Raw genomic sequence first — 19354 nt, 5'->3', positions numbered from 1 at the left:
GCCTTCTAATAAAATTATAGCAAAACCGTACTCGACGCATGGGAGGGAAACTTTGGCTCGGTCTCTTTAGGTCAACACGTTCCTGTTACAGCTTCTTCTACGGGAACCGGACAAGAGGGAAACGAACGCGCGTCCCGCCGTGCTCCCACTCACAGCGCATCCCTCCAGTTCTCTTCCAGCTGGGGGCAACAGCACGCCAGTTTTCTTTAACAGAGCCCGCGTCCCGCAGCACCGGGGAGCGGAGGCGGCGGGGCGGGGGCCCCGGGCGGGACAGCCGGGCACCCGCGGGGCGCGAACCGTTACATCGGGGGAGCCGCGGCCTCGGCGAGGCCAGCCCCTCCCAACCCGTGGCCCCCTCACGGCTTCCCCCTCTTTCACGGCTAGCCCCTCCCCTTCTCTCACGGCCCCGTTTCACCCCCCCCCCACGCACTCCCCCCGCCCCGGTTACCCTCACGGCTCCGCTCTCAGACCCCCCAGCCCCGCACTGGCTGTTCCCGCCGCCGTCCCCTCCCCCCCGCTAGCTGCGGCGGGCGCGGCCGGGTCCCCGCGCGCTGGCGCTGCCGGTGGCCGCCGCCGCGGGCCGGTACTTGATCCAGCAGACGAGCCACGTGACCACGACGGAGAAGAGCGCGAGGACGCTGGCGGCAGAGAGGCAAATGGGCCCCACGGGCGAGGGCGCGCCGGGCCCCCCACCGGCTCCCCCGCCGTACTGGTTGACGAAGATGAGGCCGGTGAAGAGCAGCACCACCATGGAGAGGAAGGACACCACGACGCACACGCAGCCCGCGCTCAGCGCCGCCCGCTTGCAGCTCTGGCAGCTCTCGCAGCGGCCGCTCCCGGGGGCGGCGGGGCTGGCGGGGGGCGGCGGCGGAGGAGGAGGAGGCGGTGGCGGCTCCTCCCGGTGATGCCGGGGCGGCGGCAGCGGCGGCAGCCGGTCCTGCGGCACCGGGTCGCGGGCCCGCAGCTGCGGAGGGCAGGCGGCCGCCAGCTTCGTGTTGACGGGCAGGCGGTGCACGCGGTGGTCGGGGAGCGGCGTGCGGTGCCGGCACAGCGGGCAGGCGAGGGAGCCGGCGCCGGGGTCCGAGGAGGAGGAAGGCGGCTGCAGCGCTGCCCGCAGGTGCAGCTGGCTCAGGCACTCCTGGCAGAAGGTGTGCAGGCACTCGAGCAGCTTGGGCGCCCGCCGCTCCAGGTCGAAGTAGTTGTAACAGATCTTGCACTCGTAGTCCTCGCAGCTGGCAGCATCCTCCCGCCGCACGCCCTGCACCGGCTCGGCCATAACATCGCGCCGGAGGGGAGGCCCGGCGGCGGGGATGAAGGAGGGAGGGAGGGAGGGCCGGCTGGGTGAGCCGCCAGCGTTGGCGGCTGCCGGGGGCTGCGGCGGCTGCCGCGGGCGGGGGGCGGGATCGGCGCCGCCCGCCCCGGGAGCGGCCGCCTGGGCGCGGCGCCGGGGCTCCGCTCGCTCTGCTGCTGCTGGCGCCCTCCTGGCCCCGGCTCCTGCCCCTGGACACGCTCCAAGCCTCCCGGCCCCTGCCCCTGGACACGCTCCCAGTCTCCCGGCCCCTGCCCCTGGACACGCTCCCATCCCCCGGCTCCTGCCCCTGGACACGCTCCCACCCCCCGGCTCCTGCCCCTGGACACGCTCCCACCCCCCGGCTCCTGCCCCTGGACACGCTCCCACCCCCCCGGCTCCTGCCCCTGGACACGCTCCCAGCCTCCCGGCTCCTGCCCCTGGACACGCTCCCAGCCTCTCGGCTCCTGCCCCTGGACACGCTCCCAGCCTCCCGGCCCCTGCCCCTGGACACGCTCCCAGCCTCCCGGCCCCTGCCCCTGGACACGCTCCCAGCCTCCCGGCCCCTGCCCCTGGACACGCTCCCAGCCTCCCGGCCCCTGCCCCTGGACACGCTCCCACCCCCCGGCTCCTGCCCCTGGACAAGCTCCCAGCCCCACTGGCTCCTGCCCCTGAACGTGCTTCCAGCCCCCCCAGCTCCTGTCCCCGGACCTGCTCCTTTGTCCCCCTGCTACTGCCCCTGCTCCCAAAATGCCCCTCTCGCAGCCCTGCTCCCTACCCCACTCTCACTGCCCCTCTCCTGCTGGAGGGGCTGGCGGGGCCGGCTGCTCCCCAGCAGCCCCTCCTAGCAGCGGGGCAGGGAAACCCACTTAGGTGGGAAATAGTGGTGGCTTTATAGTCCGAGCTACATTTCTTTTAAACCGTGTTATTGATTTTTGCGGGTTCCCCAGTGTGACTGTGCATTGGGAGCAGCAGCTACAGTTAACGGAGCAGACACTGGTAACGCAGGGTCAGCGTGGGATGGTGGGTGCGGTGGCAGCAGGTTCACCTCCGTTCAACACATCCCAGCTCCCAGCCCAGTGCCTGTTTTGCTTCTGTTTGGCAAGAACCTTATGTGCACTGTGATTTCATTTCATAAGAGTGGAACCATTTTGTCCTGGAACCTAGAAGTGGAAGGTGCTACTAATGGTTTTGTATAGGATGATAGAATGGGTTGGATTGGAAGTGGCCTTAAAGCCCATCCAGTTCCAGCCCTCCTGTCATGGGGAGGGACACCTCCCACTGGACCAGGCTGCTGAAAGTCCCATCTAACCTGGCCTTGAACACCTCCAGGGATGGAGCAGCCACAACTTCCTTGGGCAATCTGTGCCAGTGCCTCACCACTCTCACAGAAAAACATTTCTTCTTAATGCCTAGTCTAAATCTTCCCTCTTTCAGGTTAAAACTGTTCTCCCTCATCCTATCTCTGCACTCTGTGATAATGGTCTCCTGACCATCTTTTCCGTAGGCCTTCTCTCCTCTGCCCTGTGACATGTGGCATCAGGCCTGCTTCACTGCAAATGCCACAGGAAGCTCCCTCTTCTTCATGATTGGACCCTAATTCTATGTGGTTTTGCTAGAACTTCTTTTGTTCTTGAGCCCTGAACGTTCTTGTAAATCTGAACAAAATGGGGGAACTTGTTTGCAGCGACTGACTTGTTGGAAAGACAAAGGCATGTAGTGCTAACTTGTAGTGACAGACCTGAAGATTGTCCATGAGCCCTTGAGCAGTAAAACTGGCAAAAGGCAGAACTTCCTTTTAAGCTTGGCATAACTTGAAATAATGGAATAAAGTCAAGCAGAGAAAAAAACGTACATTCTCTGTACAGGGAGCCACATCCTTTGGTCATTTTTTCCTAGGAGATAATTTAAAGTCTATTAAAAATCTAGGCTCAGCTTCTGAAAAGAAGAAAGAAAACAACTTCTGCTGTCACTGTCCACAGCGCACAGCTACTTTACATGTGGAGTCCCAAATCACCCCTTTTTAAAAGCCTACAATGATTTGCACCCTCAGAACTTATCTGGAGGACTTTGCATTACTATTTTTCTGGTTCTGCCTATCATCTCTGATCGATTTGGACTATTTTCATCTAACTATAATATCTTCCATTTTTTTATGCTAAATATCTTTTTTGCTCAGGTCTTCTTAAATTCTTCAGAGTATGTTTCTGGTGTTTGTTTTGTCTTCCCCTCCCCTTTTTTTTTTACTTGCTACTGTTTCCTGGTTTAGCATTGTCTTCCCATTTAATTACTTTGTCATTAAAAGATGTATGTCAAATTATCCCAGGCACTGCCCTTTCACTTAATATTATTCCCACTTTCATAACCCTACAACTTCCAATTAGTTTTCAAAACACGCAAAAGACCTTAGATCCAAGCAAACCTGAATTAATTTCTCAAGGAAAATTTTTCAAGACACTGTATCAAATGCTTTAATAACATCCAGATACATCAGTTGTGTTTCTGGTTCAAACCGCTTTGCCCTGTCTTTTGTGTTCTGAGTTTTCTTATCTGCTGTGGATCTGCCTTGAGGTCAACTGAAAGTAATCAGTGTATGAAAGTCAGCATTGTGAAAGCTTCTTGTAATTCCAGCATGAAAACTACACAGAACAGATGACAAAGTTGAGTGTAATTGAAAAAATAATGATTAAAAATGCTAAATGCAAAATTAGGAAGAAATTTACATTTTTTGATACGTCTTTGCTCACAGTTACTCCTGTGAATACAATGCTATATGACCAGATTCCACACAAGCAAGGTTATCTTATGCCGTGAGGTCCCTAGAGAACATTATTTAGTAGAACATATCAGCCACATGAAGAATAGCAGTGGTGGATGTCCCTGTCCCCATGCCTGCTGAGTTGCTGCTTTTCCCTGTCACAGAATCATAGAATGGTTTGGGTCAGAAGAGACCTTAAAGATCATCCACTTCCTACCCTCCAGCCATGAGCAGGGACATCTTCCACTCTCTCAGGTTGCTCCAAGCTCCATCCAACCTGGCCTTGAACACCTCCAGGGATTGAGCATCCACAATTTCTCTGGGCAACCCGTGCCTCACCTATGGAAGGGTGTAACTCCTGTTTACCTCCTTGTGTATAAAGTGGCACTTGCAGGTTCTGTCCTTACCATTTTGCCAGCACAGGAAATCATGTGATGACACAGCAAGTCAGTTCACGGAGGTGATCCAGCTGAACACCGTTTACTACTTTTTTCAGTATTTTTTCTGCTGGCACAACTCAGTGAAGCAGTCACTGCCTGGGTGCATGAGGTCTGCAGCCAGTGCAAGGAAAAATGCCAGTGCCTGTGTGGTCAGGAGAGGAAATGAGGCTGGGACCACAGTGCCAGTGATTTATGTACACTTATCTTACTGTGGAACAAAGCCACTAATGATTTCAGCCTTCTTGTCTTAATCCAGCATTGTGTCACGTGTAGAATGGGATATTATAGCGCAGAGCAAGGCTTGAAAGCCTGCTGTGACAACCTGAGGAGTTAGCTGCATTCTTGCATCTCCTGGCAGCCTTGTCCATGTAGGATGGGGTTCGGCTGTAGCTCTTCAAGGGTGCAGAGATTTGCCAGGCAGGGTATCTGTGCAATACGCACACCTGCTCCCTGCGATGTGGTGCTCACCCTGGTTCCTCAGCCCCTGGGGCTGGCAGAGCACTTGGCCTGAGGCTGCCAGTGGCTTCTTGGCTGCATTCCTCTGGGCCATTCTGCACTAGCGGAAGAACTGGCCCATGAGCACTGGAAAACATCTTCATGTTGAACTTAAAAGGCTTCCTAGGCTGGGATTAAAGAGAAGAGAAATTTCTTCAGATTTTCGAAGAGTGACTGCATTTCTGAAGATCCAGATGTATTCTCACTTTTAGTCACTTTAATTATAATGAGCATTTTTTCCTTTGTATTATAAGTTTATAGGCACTGTGCTTTAGTGGGAAAGATGTGTTAGTTATTGTAAAACCCGCTGAAATGCAACCCAACTGATTCTGAGGGCTGACTTTTGGCTGAACCACAATCTGAGACTTTGGATGTTACTCAGCAGAAGCTGTCTTCAAATTCTGAGAAAAAGCGGCAAAAAAACCTTAAAAAAATACACAATTTTCCACTTAATATCATCATTCTGGTTGGAGGTAAGAATTGATTTTTAGCATTTTAAATATTGATCCTGATTTATCCCATGCTGCATACCAGGTTTGTGCTGGTGCAAGACCAGCTGTTAGAGCTAAGAAGAGCTGTAACAGTGTAAAATCATGGAATCATTAAGGTTGGAAAAGACATCTAAAATCATCAAGTCCAACCATCAACACAACACCTTCGTGCCTGCTAGACCATGTCCTGAAATTCCACATCTGTATTTTTTGAACACCTCCAGGGGTGGAGACTCCACCACTGCCCTGGGCAGCCTCTTCCAATGCTTCACCAGTCTTTCAGTAAAGAATTTTTTACTGATATCCAATCTAAACCTCCCCTGGCACAAGCTGGGGCCATTTCCTCTCATCCTATCCCTTCTTACTTGGGAGAAGAGGCCAGCATCCACCTTGTTTGATGAGCACCCAGATCTCACTCATGAGCCAAGCCCAAAAGTCTCACAGACAAATCCTCCTGCTTTTCACGAGGGATATGCTGGCATCACCCCTAAAGCAATAATGTCTTGTTTAGTTGGTTTAATGATTCAGAATCTCTGTGTTGCCATACAATAAGTATGTTTAATTTACAGACAGGAAGAAGGTCTCTCTGATGGACATGCAGGATTCATTTAAATGATTAAGTAGCTTGTTCAGGAGTGATGCAAAGGTCATTGAAGTCAGGTCTTCAGAGAAGTCCTTGTGGTTTAACTTACTACCATGGTTGACAGAAGAAGATTGTGACAATATTTTAATATCAGGATTTTTTTTTTTACTTTCATTAAAGTCTACTTATTGTGTCAGTTGCTAGAATGCATTGAGAGCCTCAAAGATAATCAGAAGGCTGGAGCACCTCTTCTGTGAGGACAGGCTGAGAGGGTTGGGGTTCTTCAGCCTGGAGAAGAAAAGGCTCTGGGAAGACCTTAGAACAGCTTCCAGTACTGAAAGGGGCTTCAGGAAAGCTCGGGGGCGGGGGCCGGGCTGGAGGGGCACACGTGGACTTTCTACAAGGGCTTGATGCAAAGGATGAGGGGGAATGGCTTTAAATTGGAAGGAGCAAGAATTAGATTAGGCACAGGTTGCCCAGGGAAGCTGTGGCTGCCCTGTCCCTGGAGGTGTTCAAGGCCAGGTTGGATGGGGCCTTGGGCAGCCTGATCCAGTGGGAGGTGTCCCTGCTCATGGCAGGGGGGTTGGAAATGGATGGGCTTTAAATTCCCTTCCTACCCAAACCATTCTATGATTCTATGATTAAGTAACTAAGCCTAGAGCTCAGTTGGTTAATATTTAGGAAAAGAGAACTCTCTTGCTTTTCATCCTTCCACTCAACTTTATTTACATTAATTTTCTTCTCCAACCCCATTTCCACTTGCTTTTGAGTGATGGCAAAAGCTGTGTGTTATTTTTATGCCCTAATATTGTTTTGTAGGATGCTGCAACATTATCTTCTACTTGCTTCACTTTAACTTTTTATTTCATAGAATATATTTCTGAATAATTTATAATTAAAGTGCTTTTTTACCTTTTCTGTCTTGGAACTTCTATAAAAGCTATTGCATGCACAGTCTATTGCATTCAGTACAGAAAGGAATGTTAATTTTCAGTAATATTTGTGGGCCATATTAGGGAGCTGAAAAAGGAGAGAAGGAGGATCATAATTATGAGTAATTCCACGTCGGTCATAGCCATGTACAAAATGTGTTGTTAACTTAATGTATGTAATAGGGAAGATGCAGAAGTGCTGTGTTTCATCCCCCTTTCCCCCCCAAATACTCTTTATTGTGTTGTAGGTGCTGGATACAGTCCTATTCCATTGCCTCAGGCAATGAGGGATGTGTGAAAGACCTTGCCTTCACTGACCAGAGGTGAATACCTCTGCTGGTGAGGTCTCTGCTTTCTCTTTCTTCTAGCTTAAGCTTTAAGCTTCTCTTCCTTACCCAGTATTGACCCACAGTCCCTAGCACAGACACAACCTTTCTTGGCATCAGGCTGATACCAAATTGTGCCACGGGTTTATTTGCAATAAAAGGGGGAGGAATGCAGGCTTTCAGCTGGGCATGACTACATAATTTCTGATGGGAATAATTTCTGATGATTCACATCCATTTATTTACATAATCCTGTGTTTTCAGCATGTCCCAACCAAGTGACTGCATTACAAGCTTTGGTTGTGAAAAGATGAGGAACCTTTTACAATTGTGAGGGCATGTCCCTTACTGCAATATCCTTCTCAAGCAGCTAACGGCGATGAACAGCATTGCCGCAGATTAGCTACCCAGACCAAACCCATCTCAGAAGTGTTATTTAAGCTGATGGGAGATGTGGGCCAACTCTGCAGTTCAGGCAGAGGTGACTTCAGTATGACCCATGCAGACCTATGTTTAACCTAGCTAATGGGAATACCAAGATCCATTGTTTGGGCTCCAGAGCCTTGTGCCCCTTGGCTCCCTGGGCTGTGCAGTACAGCACACACCAATCTCATGTATTGCACTTCATTAGCGGCTCCCTGGAGTGTGTTTCTGTGTTAGGGCAGATCTACCCTGGGTGTTTGCAGGGATTTAATTAATCTCGCAGAAAACAGTATTTAAATTGGTCCAGGTTGATTGCGGCTTTAGGAACACATGTGTTTTTATAACATTTACCTTCCTTTAAGCAAACTGTGCTGCTTCAGACCCTTTGCTGATGATATAATTGAGAGAAGAGCCCAAGAATCACACAGATTTTACTATTGCTTTTTCAAAAAAAGGACCAAGCTAAAAAGAGAAGAAGAGAGAAAACCTCTGAGAAATCCTTTGTTCCAGCCCTCACTGTGGCTTTGCACGTCACAGTGATAGTGAAAACGGAATTTAACCCTGGATGCTGACTGAGGCGGCAGCATGGGGCTGGCAGAGCCTGTTTGGGCTTGCTTTGTGCATCATGCTGCATTGGCAGCCTTGGCAGAACATTTCGGGATGTGGGACTGCTGCGCCTCAGGCAGCACCTTGGGGTTTAATATTAGCTCAGTATTATGGCTATGCTGGCTATATTAAAGCAGCTCTGTGGGAAAATACAGCTATTATTAATAATTACTAATAATGGTGATTAGAGTAATTAGTGAATACTTGTATGGCTTTTTGCTTTTGGGCAGTTAACTTTCTGCTACTCAAAAAGTTGTCCTTGCATTGTACTGAGAAAGAGAACTTCCTATATGGAATCACTTTAAAAGATTATTTAGTGCTTTGGGAGCTCTGTTTAAAATACAGAGGACACATTTCAGTTACTGCTTTTATTACAGCATTATCATGGGTAACATTGAGTTAAAATATGGCTGGTTATCTCTGAAGTAAAATCCTGATTCAGTGAAGATGGTAAGAATTTCTTCATTGGCCTCAAAGTGTGCAATTTTTTTTTGTCCTTGGGAATCATAGAATCATAGAATGGTTTGGGTTGGAAGGAACACTAAAGCCCATCCAGTTCCAAACGCTGGGACAGCTCAAGACACCATCCAACCTGGCCTTGAACAACTCCAGGGATGGGATATCCATGACTTCGCTGGGCAACCTGTGCCAGTGTCTCCCCACCCTCATTGTGAAGAATTTCTTCCTAATGTCTAATCTAAATCTTCCCCCTTCCAATTTAAAGCCGTTCCCCCTCACCCTGTCACTGCAGGTCTTTGTAAAAAGTCCCTCCCCAGCTTTCTTTTAGGTCCCCTAATAGTAATAATAATCATGACAGGGTTACATTTTTTTAAGACAGCTTCAAAACAACTACTGTTGCTCAGACCACACTTTTATTTATATGTGCTTAAATCAATTTTATTCAGAATGAGAAACAGATGAAGGATTTGGGGACTTTTGCATTTGTACTATTGTGAGTATTCAGATATTAAAATTATATATTATTTTTTGTTTTGAAGTGAGCATACAAGAGTTTCTTGTGTTTTTAGACAAACTTTAACATCTTCTCACAAGAAATAACAAATCTAAAAACTACTTGGCATGAACCTAAAACCTGTCTGGTAGCTAACTGAAACCTAAAGGACTATTTCTATTAGTTCCTCTGGGCTCAAGGTTAGTTTCAAATAGTATTGTTTTCTGTCACAGATGTATCTCATCTTTGGGCTCAAGACATGCCTGTGTAGGGGAGAAGAAACTTCATAAACTTACCCTGAGCTAAGGCAGCTTGTAAGGATCCATAGAACTGAGATTGCCTCCGGAAAGGCAGGGCTGTGGGCCACGCTCACCAGTCTCTGTTCTCCCCACCTCTTGGAAGCCTCTGTGTTCCCCACCTGGATCTCTGCAGCTCTGGAGGAGCCCAGCCTCTACCTTCCAAAGAGGTGTAAGTCAGAAAAGCAAACCAAGCTTCGGGGTAAATTAGGACCAATTAAAGCATCCTTTTGTATCTGTCATGTACTGAGCACCATGTGCTGCCTCTTCTCTAGGAAGGCAAACTAGGAAGAGAAATGTTCGGGGAAGAACACGAAAGACAAGGGATTGGGAAGAGCTTCCTTATGAAGGAAACCAAATTGACCAGGACTTCACAACCACTGGAATAGGCGGCTTAGAGGAGATCAGTATGATTTACTCTGCTAAATAAGCCAAGCAACTCAGACATGGCACATGGATCTCCAGCATTAGAAGGGGATGGAGACTGCCAGAAGGGATGCTGCCAACATCTAAACTTGCCCCACCAAGAGTGACTGTAACTCTAGAAGGAAAGGGATATCTGATTTGTTACTTGGCACAATCCTGCTGTATAGGCTGTTCTGCTGGCCCACTCATTTTCATAATATTGGAAGGGAAGATGAGAACCTTGTTTCTAATGGGTTGATTAGATATTAAATATTTTGGAACAAAAACAACTGACAACAGGGATGTCTTTTTCATGGGGGTGAGAACTTAGGATGTTACATTTGGAAAGAAAATTCTCCAATTAGCTAAAAATGCGGTTCTATCTGAGTCAAGAGATTCCTTCATCCTAATTTGAAATCTAAATGACTTTAATCGAAGAGTACATGGTTTCTGAGTTCTATGAGTAATAATAATTGAAAATGGATTCAATTGCATTTTTTTTGTTCATAATTATTTTCCCCACAAAAAAATCTGGACTGAACTTGTACTCCCACTAGTGAATGCCAATTTGGAAGAATTCCACTGGATTCATTGCTGTTGCCCTACTTGCACCTTTCTTAGCAAGTACAGAATCAGGCCCTGCATACATAATTTTTCCACTTTTAGACTGGAGGCAATACAATAGGGAGCCAGGCTGAGGTCCCATTCCAGATCAAGTCTTTCACATGCAGATTATAAAATCAGTGAAAAACAAGCTTGGGTTGGCAGTTACTTTAAAAGAGACCTTTGGGTGATTTTATCAACAGCTGAAAGGGCAATTCATTCTTCATGCTAGAAGTCATCATGTAGCTCATCTTGGTGGATGTGATCTGTGCTGACTGGGTTTTGTACAAAGAGAAAAATACCGTATTTGGGATAAATTTTCTTAGGGACACTTCAGGTCTCTGGAAACACATCTACCCTCAAAAACCTCATCCCATAAACACAGAAATATTTTTACCCAATGTATTTGGATCAATATTTTTGTTTGGTTTATTTCTACAGTTTGACTGTCAGAGGCTTCACACCCACAAGTCTATGGGGCTGGATGGGATCCACCCAAGGGTATTGAAGGAGCTGGCGGATGTGCTGGCCAAACCCCTTTCCATCATCTTCCAACAGTCCTGGAAGGCTGGGGAAGTTCCACTGGACTGGAGGCTGGCTGATGTTGTGCCCATCTACAAGAAGGGTCTCAGGGAGGACCCAGGGAACTACAGGCCTGTCAGTCTGACCTCAGTGCCAGGGAAAGTCATGGAGCAGGTGATCTTGAAGGCTATCATGAAGCACATGCAAGAGAACCGGGTGATCAGACCCAGTCAACATGGGTTCACAAAGGGCAGGTCTTGCCAAACAAACCTGATCGCTTTCTATGACAAAGTGACTCGGCTGCTGGATAAGGGAAAGGCTGTGGATGTGTCTTCCTGGACTTCAGCAAAGCCTTTGACACAGTTTCTCACAGCATTCTGCTTGAGAAACTGTCAGCCTCTGGCCTGGACAGGCGCACACTCTCCTGGGTGGAAAACTGGTTGGATAGCCGGGCCCAGAGAGTGGTGGGAAATGGTGTGAAATCCAGCTGGAGGCCAGTGACAAGTGGGGTTCCCCAGGGCTCAGTGCTGGGTCCAGCCCTGTTCAATGTCTTTATCAATGACCTGGATGAAGGCACTGAGTGCACCCTTAGCAAGTTTGCGGACGACACTAAGCTGGGTGGAAGTGTTGATCTGCTGGAGGGTCGGGAGGCTCTGCAAAGGGATCTGAACAGGCTGGACTGCTGGGCAGAGTCCAATGGGATGAGGTTTAACAAGGCCACATGCCGGGTCCTGCACTTGGGGCACAACAACCCTGTGCAGTGCTACAGACTAGGAGAAGTCTGTCTAGAAAGCTGCCTGGAGGGGAGAGACCTGGGGGTGTTGGTTGGCAGTGAATGAACATGAGCCAGCAGTGGCCCAGGTGGCCAAGAAGGCCAATGGCATCTTGGCTTGTATCAGAAACAGCGTGACCAGCAGGTCCAGGGAAGTTATTCTCCCTCTGTACTCGGCACTGGTGAGACCGCTCCTTGAATCCTATGTTCAGTTCTGGGACCCTCATCACAAGAAGGATATTGAGGCTTTGGAGCGATTCCAGAGAAGAGCAACGAAGCTGGTGAAGGGTCTGGAGAACAGGCCTTATGAGGAATGGCTGAGAGAGCTGGGGTTGTTTAGCCTTGAGAAGAGGATGCTGAGAGGAGACCTCATTGCTCTCTATAACTACCTGAAAGGAGGTTGTAGAGAGGAGGGTGCTGGCCTCCTCTCCCAAGTGACGGGGGACAGGACAAGAGGGAATGGCCTCAAGCTCTGCCAGGGGAGATTTAGGCTGGACATTAGGAAAAAATTCTTTACAGAAAGGGTCATTGGGCACTGGCACAGGCTGCCCAGGGAGGTGGTTGAGTCACCTTCCCTGGAGGTGTTTAAGGCACGGGTGGACGAGGTGCTAAGGGGCATGGTTTAGTGTTTGGTAGGAATGGTTGGACTCAATGATCTGGTGGGTCTCTTCCAATCTGGTTTTTCTATGATATAAGATTTCAGAAGCTCATCCAAAGTTTCTGTCTTCTGCTAGAAGCATGGATGTTGAGTTAAGGTTGTGATTCGGGTCTGTAGATGCTAATGCAAGAAAGCAATGAAAGAATGAAAATTCTCTTGACTCTTGTACTGCTAGAGACCTCATAACCATTCAGGAAGGGAGTTAAAGCATGTTTTTCTCATTAGCCATTGCCAGGAAAGCTGCCAACCAGATGAGTGATTCGTGGTGGATAGTCAACAATCGTAGTTAAAACATCTGTAGGTGCTGCCGTTGTCTTTCACGGGAATGTATATTCCCTAAATGAGCACAAATAAATAAAGATAACAGGGTGGGCATAGATGTTTTATCTAAAACAATCAATGGATGTCTCAAGTCTTGTTGACTAGTACAGTGTCTGTGCAAGGGTTACAGGTCAGGCTGCAGCACTTTAAATGTTGCCGCAACATCATAGAATAAATCACAGAATCATAGAATGCGTTGGTTTGGAAGGGACCTTGAAGACCATCCAGTTTCAGCCTCCCTGCCATGGGCAGGGGCACCTCCCACTCCCCCTGGATCAGATTGCTCAAAGCTTCATCCAACCTGGTCTTGAACAGATGGGGCAGCCACGAGTTCTCTGGGCAACCTGTGCAGCTGCCTCATTACCCTCACAGGAAAACATTTCTCCCAAATAGCTCATCTCACTCTCCTCTCTTTCAGCTTTCCTCCCCATCCTCCCCTGCACTCCCTGATCAAGAGCCCCTCCCCAGCTTTCCTGTAGCCCCTTTCAGTACTGGAAGGCATCCTCACAGTCAGAGGGTGCAGCAACTCCTGTAAGGTGTGATCACAGAATCACAGAATAACCAGGTTGGAAGAGACCCACCGGATCATCGAGTCCAACCGTTCCTACCAAACACTAAACCATGCCCCTTAGCACCTCGTCCACCCGTGCCTTAAACACCTCCAGGGAAGGTGACTCAACCACCTCCCTGGGCAGCCTGTTCCAGTGCACAATGATCCTTTCTGTAAAGAATTTTTTCCTAACGTCCAGCCTCATGGATGACATCTGATATGCAAGTATTTGATGCAGAGGAAATAGTTTTGCTAAAATATTTTAAAATAGGAATTATTAAAATAGCCATACAGACAGTTGAGTTTGCATTAAAGGAAGATGATGGAATATGGCCATGTTTCTCTCCTGAATAAAAATACTGAAAATGCCTGCCATTTGGTGATATTTAAATACATTTCAGCAGCAAAATGTTTGCTGAGAGTGAGGCATAGTAGAAAATCACTTCTGCTATGAGTTATTAGAGGTGAAGGATCAATCATGGTTTCATTCTGAAGAAGCAGCTGCTCAGGCAAGTCATCTCCTTCACCTACCTGCGTCTGAATTCAGTGATGTCTCCACAGAGAGGTCTCTAAGTGCAGGGTAGCCCTATATTTCTGGCTTCCTTATGGGTTCCTTCCTTCCTTCCTTCCTTCCTTCCTTCCTTCCTTCCTTCCTTCCTTCCTTCCTTCCTTCCTTCCTTCCTTCCTTCCTTCCTTCCTTCCTTCCTTCCTTCCTTCCTTCCTTCCTTCCTTCCTTCCCTACTTCCCTACTTCCCTACTTCCTTCCTTCCTTCCCTACTTCACTCATTCTCCTCATCTGAAGATGGTCACATTTTTAAGGGGTTGCACTCTGCTTCAGAGAGAGAAGCAGGACAGCCTGAGACTGTGGAAATGCGCTGGTCATACTGCAACAAATGGGAATCTCGACTTCTCTCATCCATGGGTAAGAATGGAAGTATCCTTGCTTCATTGGTATCTGAGTATTAATTGCTGGAATCAGGGCAAATTCCCAGAATATAAAAGGTTGGGTTTTTTTTCTTACTGCTTTCTACAGCCAATCTCATGGTTTCCAGTTTTCAAAGTGGATGACTTATATTATCTCTAATGAATTAAGGCAAATGCTATCAGGTCTCCTAATGACTGTTTCTATCTACTATACCATAAAACATGTACATATGAATGCTTCTTGGTTTACTGCCGGTCAATCAACGTTGAAACGCTGACATATGGGTGTGGGATTTTTTTTGCTGTCTTTAAAATAAGATCAATGACATTAAGGTTTGTCATGTAAATAGTAGAAATAAAGCAAAAAATCTAAGAGCTATTTATGGTTTTAGGATGACATCTGTAATGTGGGTGGCAGTAGAATGAAAAGCAGAGAATATCAAAGCTCTTCAGAGTTGAATGAATTGACTGAGCATATATTTTTTAGTGGTTTAAACAGTGTTAGTTACCCAAAGTTAATACATAAAATCAGAGAATCATAGAATTGTTAGGGTTGAAAAAAACATCTAAGATCATTAAGTCCAACCATCAACACATACCACCATGCCTATTAAACCATGTCCTGAAACACCATGTCTACACATTTTTGAGCACCTCCAGGGGTGGTGGTGCATACAAGCCAAATAGATCTATGAACTAAAGATAAACTAGATCTATGAACTGGCTGCAGTAGCCGTGGTCCATTTCATTGCTCATTTTCCACTAGCACCCTTCTTCTTTCTCTGGACTGTGAATTCCTGAGCAGACTTTTTGTTGCATCATATAAATCACCTAATTCCCTACACCGCCCCCCCCCCCCCCAAATTAACCTGGTGGCAGTTCCCTACAAAAGCCACTGTTGCCTTTCTCAGGATGCTTTGCGCCGAGTATCTGCCAGGATCACACCATTTCTGCTGGCCAAGACAACCTGCATTGGCAACAGCCAGATCCATGCTGCAAATAAATAGAAATTAAAGGAAAGAAAGAAAGGCTGTCATTCTGTTGCCTTCCTAACAAGTGTTTGATGGCAGTGACTCATGCCACAGCAATAAACAGTTAGAGAACGTGATGCTACAGCCTCAAAAATGATGGCAGGAAATTTCATGCATGTAAGGTGGAACTAAGAAGAAACAATCAAGGGGCAGGATGGAGATGTACCTCACTTTCCAATCCAACCTCTGCTCTGATGCACGTGTGATGCACAGACGGCTTTTGGAAGAGGTTTCTGCCAGGGCAAGGGAAACTGCTGCTCCCCACTGCTAGTGTGTATCAGTAACTTTTCCTCCAGGAAAAGTATGTAGTTAGAATCAGCACCTCCTTTCCTGTATATTTTGTCCAGTGTTGTATGAGCTGGATATGAGGATGTCCATTAGCAGCTGACTGGTGAAAGACAACCCACTGCCTCCTTCTGCGCTTATGGGCTCAGAGCAAGCCTGACTTTTCCTAAAATAATAGCCTGCTTGAAAGATGAGGGAGTCATAAAAAGCAGGGGATTGCACCACATGGGACAATAATTACTCAAGAGCTGTCATGTTGTCGTTTTTCACATGTGGAATGAGAGTTTATTCAAGAGAGCATGCCAAGAGATATCTCAGAATAAAATAAGCAAAAAGAAAGCATGCTTTTTCAACAAAACCCTCCCAGCAGTGACGGTGTCTCTGTAGTAGAGGTGTGCTATCGGGCTGACCGCTGGGCTCCAGCCCTTCAATGTTCTTCTTGTAGTGAGGGGCCGCAAACCGAACACTGAATTTGAGGTGCAGCCTCATTAGCACAGAGTACAGGGGAAGGATGATCCCTGCTCCTGCTGGCCACACATTTTCTGATCCAGGCTAGGATGCCATTGGTCTTCTGGGCCACCTGTGCATCAGGGCAAAATCAGCTCACAGAAAGAGAGTTTTTCACCATTCTAGGCCTAGACTGCTGTTAGAGACAACCAGACACTCCTCCCAGAGGGCTAAGATATGGTATTGCAAATAAAGCCAGACAGGCCAACTCTCATGAGAACCAAACTTTTAATAATTCCTAGGGTAAGTTCGATACTTAAGCAGAACATTATTAATTTTTCTTCTGCTTAATTTCCCAAAATGCTGAAACAAGCAAGGTATGGTATAGCCTACAAATAACTTGAAATATTGAGAACACCTCTAGGAATTTCACAGTAGATGTGTGTGCAATTGAAGTGTCCAAATGATATGGCACAGAATAATTATTTAAATGATATGCTAATTGTCGCTGGAAATTAGCAATAACATTTCAAGCAATGCAAATCATAAGCAATTACACAGCATTATCTGGTTACTTACACTGCAAACAGAAAAGTTAATTATTCCTACCCAAGACAGCAGCCACCGCTTCAGCACATCCTCCTCCTTGCAGTTTTTTGAGATGCTTTCATCTTTCCAAGTTCTAAAATTCACTTTGCTTTTGCACTTACATCCTTTAAAAGCGGACGTATGACCATATATATATATAAAAAAAATATATATAAAATAAAGATCTTTATAATAGAATTATGTGAGAATTATAAAATCATGGGTCTACAATTCCATGTTTTCCTCTATTTAGAGTTATGGGAGATGATGAACAGTTAGTATGTTCAATGTCTAATATATTTAGCACATGGAGTGTGCTGGAGCTTTACTTTTTTAAAACCATGTGTGCAAAGACAGTCAGCTATGTGTTCAGTGTGTTGAAGGCTGCTAAGTTATTACAGAAACATGTTCCAGTCTTACTATACTGAAGAAGATAATTGCATAGAAAACATTTTCTTATACTCAGAAAAGGCATACAAAACAGAATCACAGAATGGTTAAGGTTGGAAAAGACATCTAAGGTCATCAAACCCTACCATCAACACAACCCCACTGCGCCTGCTAAACTGTGTCCCGAAGCGCCACATCTACACATTTTTTTAACATCTCCAGTGATGGAGACTCCACCACTGCCCTCAGCAAATGCTTCAAATGCTTCACCACTCCTTCACTAAAGAAATTTTTCCCAATATCCATTCTAAACCTCCCCTGGCACAACTTGAGACCATTTCCTCTTGTCCTATCACTTGTTACTTTGGAGAAGAGACCAGCACCCACCTCACTACAATCTCCTTTCAGAGGGTTGTAAGGATTCATGAGGTCTCCCCTCAGCCTCCTTTTCTCTAGGCTAAACAACCCTGGTTTCCCCCAACTGCTCCTCTTAAGACTTGGGCTCTAAACCCTTCACCAGTTTCATTGCCCTCCTCTGCCCTCCTCAGTGTCCTTCTTGTAATGAGGAGCCCAAACTGAACACAGTCTTCAAGGTGCAGCCTTATCAGTGCTGAAGATGCAGGCTTGAGACCCATTACAGCTGTGTGAACTCCAGTTATGCCAAATCAACTTGAATGATGTTGTTACATCTCAATCAGAGATGGAATCTGGGAGAGATTCAGTGAGAATTGTACCTATCCATGGCTTCACACCAGAGGCACAAGAGCATTCCTCCTACTACAGAGAAAAGCCTGATGAAACTTTGTGATTCTTTCTTCATTGACCTCTGTTGCAAAGGATTTTTTCAAAAGAAATGATCTTCAGAATATTTTTTTTGCACTTTGATATGCACTAAATCAAAAGCAAAAGATTCAAGTGCCATGAAAAATGTAGTCTCTCGTGCATTGGTTTCTAAGGGCACCTTTACAGAACTCTGCTATCTCTTCACCTTTAAGATTTTCCATTCTTCCATTTGCTTCTCTGTGAGGTGAGCGGGTGGTTGGTCGGACAGTACAAAAGCCTAAAATAACGTGTTTGGAAACGTGTCAATGATTAATAAATAAAATGAAAATGCAAGAATCTTAGAAAAGCACACTCATGACTTTTGGTACTAGAAATACACACATTTTAATTGTTTCTTTTGCAATATAAGCAGTGAAACACACGAATTACCAAGAAAATGGTGAAGAAGATGAAAGTGAGATTTGGGCTCTAAGTATATTGTGAAAATTACTGAGGATGATTTAAACATGTGCAGAAGAAAACTAATTGAAAACAAAATACAATTGAAAATTAAATACAACATGCCGTGATACTCGTGACTTGTTGGGACTTCTTTCCTCACTGCATGGCCAAAGGGATCCTGCATCTAGCCGTAAGCGTCTTCAGATGGTGAAGAAGAGGGATTCTGCAGCAAAACTGTGAGCTGAGTTCCACACCCCTGGCACAGTCCACACCCCAGGGGCTCTGTGGGGGTTTATAGCTCTACCTTGTAAAATCTTCATCACCCCTCCAGGTATTAAAGACATTAGTCCTCTTCCACCAGTACCAGAGACATCTCCTACCGCCTCTGTGCCTGCTCTGCACCGGTCTGTCCATGTTCGTGCCACCTCAGCGGGGTTTTTTTTGTGTGGAAAATTGTTATTCTGATAGTCGTGTGTACGATTGGTCATCGAAACAGAGAGCGGCTCGGTTGGAGGGGACGCACGGCCCGGCCGGCAGGGGGCGCTCCCGGGAGATCACCGCACCTGTTCGGGGCGGGGAGGGGGCAGGTACACATGTGCGGAGTGGGGAGGGGGAAAGTACACCTGTGCAGGGAGGGTACAGGCACACCTGTGCGGCATAGGGAGGGTGCAGGTACACGTGTGCGGGATGGGGAGGAGGCAGGTACACCTGTGCGGATGGGGAAGGTGCAGGCACACCTGTGCGGGGCGGGGAGGGGGCAGGTACACCTGTGCGGGGCGGGGCAATGCGGGACTAGGGAGCGGTCTCCCGCTCCCTAGTCCCGCATTGAGGTTGTGTGTGTGTGTGTGTTTCGTGCGGGTCGGCCCTGTGCAGGAAGGTGAAATGCGGGGCAGCACAACGGGCTCATCTGTGCTGGGCAATGCGGGACAGGGGGCCAGGTTCACCTGTGCGGGGCGGAGCAGCGCGGGACCGGGGGGCGGGCGCACCTGTCGGGGCGGTGCCGGGCGCACCTGTCGGGGCCGGCGGGGCGCTGCGCGGGGCAGG

At 47.5% G+C, this 19354-nt stretch overlaps 1 protein-coding gene across 1 annotated transcript; it reads right to left on the bottom strand.

Moving 5' to 3' along the window:
• Positions 1–516: 516 nt before the first annotated feature.
• On the bottom strand, positions 517–1295 carry RNF228 (ring finger protein 228). The gene has a single exon (XM_069864865.1). It carries the CDS (start codon positions 1274–1276, stop codon positions 518–520), a length of 759 nt encoding a protein of 252 aa, XP_069720966.1. The 5' UTR covers positions 1277–1295; the 3' UTR covers position 517.
• Positions 1296–19354: the final 18059 nt, after the last annotated feature.

The sequence above is a fragment of the Phaenicophaeus curvirostris genome, chromosome 10, assembly GCF_032191515.1.
Source record: "Phaenicophaeus curvirostris isolate KB17595 chromosome 10, BPBGC_Pcur_1.0, whole genome shotgun sequence".
NCBI classification, from domain to species: Eukaryota; Metazoa; Chordata; class Aves; order Cuculiformes; family Cuculidae; genus Phaenicophaeus; species Phaenicophaeus curvirostris.
This window is presented reverse-complemented; position numbering and strand designations above follow the sequence as displayed.